The 3,752-nt window shown below is 32.1% G+C and overlaps 2 protein-coding genes across 2 annotated transcripts in view; both read right to left on the bottom strand.

Moving 5' to 3' along the window:
- The window catches only part of LOC106468446, a 33,075-nt gene that overhangs the window by 3,272 nt on the left and 26,051 nt on the right, over positions 1-3,752 (bottom strand). The window lies entirely within an intron of this gene.
- The window catches only part of LOC111088029, a 2,359-nt gene continuing 1,978 nt past the window's right edge, over positions 3,372-3,752 (bottom strand). Inside the window, exon 2 of the mRNA XM_022396783.1 lies at positions 3,372-3,396. Within this exon, the coding sequence (XP_022252491.1) occupies positions 3,387-3,396 (10 nt within the window). The 3' untranslated portion in view covers positions 3,372-3,386. The remainder of the gene's footprint in view (positions 3,397-3,752) is intronic.

The raw sequence follows: 3,752 nt of genomic DNA, 5'->3' as shown, positions 1-3,752 counted from the left end.
CCACAGTACTTCTTTAAATACAGGACTTCTAAAATACTACAAAAGAATTCTAATTGCAGACACCTAAATCTATAAATCCACTTGTCTTTGGCCTAACATTAGTTAAGTCTTTATTAAGTATGGCCTATATCTGATAAAGAAATAACTTCACACCGTGACTTTTATTTGCCGACTTACAATGCTAGAAACCGGGTTTTGATACCCGTGGTAGGCAGGTCACAGATAGCCCATTGTGTAGCTTTGTGCTTAACTACAAACAAAAAACTTTTGTACATTTTCTGCTTTAGTTTAGTTAAGGCTAAACTTCACCGTACTTAGTACTATCAATAAATGAACTTATAATGTTGTGACATAACATTAGACCTTTTTAAAAACTGAGCTTTTAACATGTTGTTGTATAAAATGTCTACTAAAATATACTTACATCCACCTTTTGTTTACAACCGTGGAAATGAAGTGAGCATGCATTTTCCGGAGAGACAAAAACTGAGTATTATTATAATGAATTATTTTCTCTTTTTCTTCTTAATTTTGATGTTAAATCTAGGCCTTTTTTTGGCAATTCAGTACATTTTAGGTTTTGAAAATCAGCATTTAGTGAGCTTTTAAGGATAATGGGTCCGTGTGGAATTCCTGCCTGTGGTCCAAAATCCCCTAGAATTGCGATTGCAGACGATGACCGAGGAAACCTTGCTAGTTTCAGCACTTTCATACATGCTTGAAATATTGTGAAATGTTCACTTACCATTCTGTGCACCATCTTCAAGTTAGTGATTAGGTAAGCCTCCTATATATTACCTTAGACAGAATTTACTTGCTTTGAAGTAGCATACATCTTATTTTGAAGTCATTTTTATATTATATTTGCTTTGAAGTATTTATCGTACTAAGTTTAAAGTTATTTATATCATACATTCTTTGAAGTCATGGACACCATACTTGCTTTGCAATCATATGTACAACACTTGCCCTCTTTACAAACAAAGGCTCAATGACTAGATGTGTTTTTGGCTCATCTATCAAGGAGAATTCAGACATAATGTTTAAATCCACTATGATCTTTACTACACACACACACACACTGAAGCTACACGATTTATTTGGTGCACAAGTTATTCTAAGATCATTTAATCAGTTCAAGAAATGCTGACAAGTAAGAAAAGCATCTGGAACAGTGGTGTCAGAGAGGACCGGAACACTGCTTCTGTTCTTCGTTTGGTGCGATTAACATAAGTATTTGTAAAATAAGTTTGGACTGTAGATTCTAGTATATTGAAAACTAATTTTGTTTACATTTCACAAAATTACTAACTTCTACTTGTCTGTTTCAGATATTTGTGTAAGGTGAGCTACCTATGTATTTTATTGAACCAGTAGACTAGACGGAAGGAAGCGCTAGTCAACAGCAACCTCCTCCGACTCTTGTGCTACTCTAATTGATTAGTGTATCTAAGTACCCAAACAGTTCAGAATCGGGTACCATACACTGAAAACAAGAGAATAATTCTATAATGTGTATGTATCTTTTAACCCTATTGCTATGGGTCACGGGTCAAAGGCCATGTCATATCGCATTTGTTGACTCGCATTCAGAATTTTATTGAATTACTATTTTATGAATGTATGTCAATAAGTTTGGTATCAAATTGTAGATTATAATTCAAATTTTAGTATGATTCATTAGTTAATTTCTTAATTTAAAAGCAAATATTAAAAAAGAAATCCTAAATATCAATTTTTGTGTCACGTGGTATGTTGAATGCAGCACTGGTTCAAATTAGATGTTTGTGATGTCCAAATACAAAGTCTATAGTTTCTTACAAATTAGGAACTCAAATTACCAATATTGACAAGCTAGAATATAAAATAGGAACCTCCTCCCTCTTCTTTTTGCTGAGATATCATTACATTTACTGAATCAAACACAGTGGCCCTGCCCACCTATTTCCATTTTTGAAAACGCTTACATACACCTACTTCTGTCAATGAAGTGTGAATAACCAATCAAAAGCTCAAAATGTCCCCCACATGGTTCTCTGAGCCTTTGCAAAATATTTACATGGGGAAACTCTTTCTTTTCATGGTAGATTTCAAACGATAAAGTAAGCCTTTAGTGAGCTCAAAATTCATATTCTTTCAGACCCAAATACAGCTTAGTTACTATGGTACTGATGTAGTAATTTATTATTTTTGGTTATTTAAAAATGTATATATAAAAACTAAAAAAAATTATTATGTTTCACAACCTCCACGTGCAAAATTTGATAAGGCTTAGCAACCTATGGCAAGCAGCAAATGAGTTCAAAGTTTGGAACTATAAGAAATAATTATTTTCTTTAATTCTTGATTTACTGTTCTATGTTTTAAGAAAAATAACTGATATTTAAGAACTTACTCTATTTAAATACTAATAATGTATATATACATATATAATGCATTAAAACTGAAATGTGACTGTATTTTACAAGATACTAGTCCACAAAAACACAGCCAAGACAGGTCACTTTGTATAGGCCAGTTATAAATTCTTGGATACGGTAACATGAGTGCATGTGCGCCGTGTCTTTGCAACTTCCATAATATTAGCCAGGCATGGCTGAGAGGTCAATATAATAAAAATAATAAATATATATAGATGTATAATGTAATGAAATTTATGCTACTTAGACTAAACATTTATGTTTTTGTGTTATAATCTGTTTTCATTCTAGAAAGAAAAAAGCAAAATTTATATTTATTTCCTAATTTTTTTATGGTGGTTACAAAGTCGGTCAAATCGACCCAACCCGTACAGAAATACAGTAGTGAAAATAACAGACAAAATGTAGTTTTTTTTCTAAAAAAAAAAAATTTTATAATTATCTGGAAGTTATAAAAATTTTGCACATGCAATCTGAAAATGTTCTGATGCATAAAAGTATGTTTAATCTTAAAGTCAAAATTACTTTGCACGTTGGATAGTCAACATCCTGAAAGAAAAGATTTTACGAGAAAATATTTAATTAAAAAATCTTAATAGTTAATTTAAGAACCTGATATTTTGTATACAAAAGCCTTGTAATGTTTATCAATAACCTGCAAAATTTTGTAAAGATATGTGTAAGCTATCAAAAATTATAGTATAATTACTTTCATGATTACTTGCTGGGTGAATTCCATCTAGCCCATAATGGAAGGGTTAAATCAGAGAATAAGAAAAAAGACAGCATTGAAAAGAAATTTCCTTACAGCCTATTGCAAGATCTCCTAGGATATTAACCAAAAGCTAACATAGTATGACTGATATCTTAAAGAACAACACACCTGTAGAAATGGTTCTTTGGATACCTCCTCCATCATGAGGACCTACATGTCGTCTTTCTTGAACTTTTCTTCTTGACCTAGACCTAGCTAATTCTGAAACCAAAATTAGCATCTATTATTTCTGAGAAAGGAAAACTATTTTGAAAAATAATTGAAACAATTCTTCCTTCTTCTTTATCACCTTATAATAAATCAAGTTTTGACGATGAGATGAGAAGAAAAACGTATATTTTACAATGTTCCATGCTCTAGTACCATCTGAATGTAATAATGTTCTACCACGTGGCAGTAGAAGTAACTATTAACCGTCGACACTGCCAGTCAGCACAAATCCAAATGTGTCTGGACCCATATATTTTACAATGTTCCATGCTCTAGTACCATCTGAATGCTAATAATGTTCTACCACGTGGCAGTAGAAGTAACTATTAACCGTCGACACTGCCAGC

This window comes from Limulus polyphemus, unplaced genomic scaffold (genome assembly GCF_000517525.1).
Source record: "Limulus polyphemus unplaced genomic scaffold, Limulus_polyphemus-2.1.2 Scaffold3010, whole genome shotgun sequence".
Classification (NCBI taxonomy): Eukaryota; Metazoa; Arthropoda; class Merostomata; order Xiphosura; family Limulidae; genus Limulus; species Limulus polyphemus.
The sequence above is the reverse complement of the archived record's forward strand: the minus strand, read 5'-3'. Positions and strand labels throughout refer to the sequence as shown.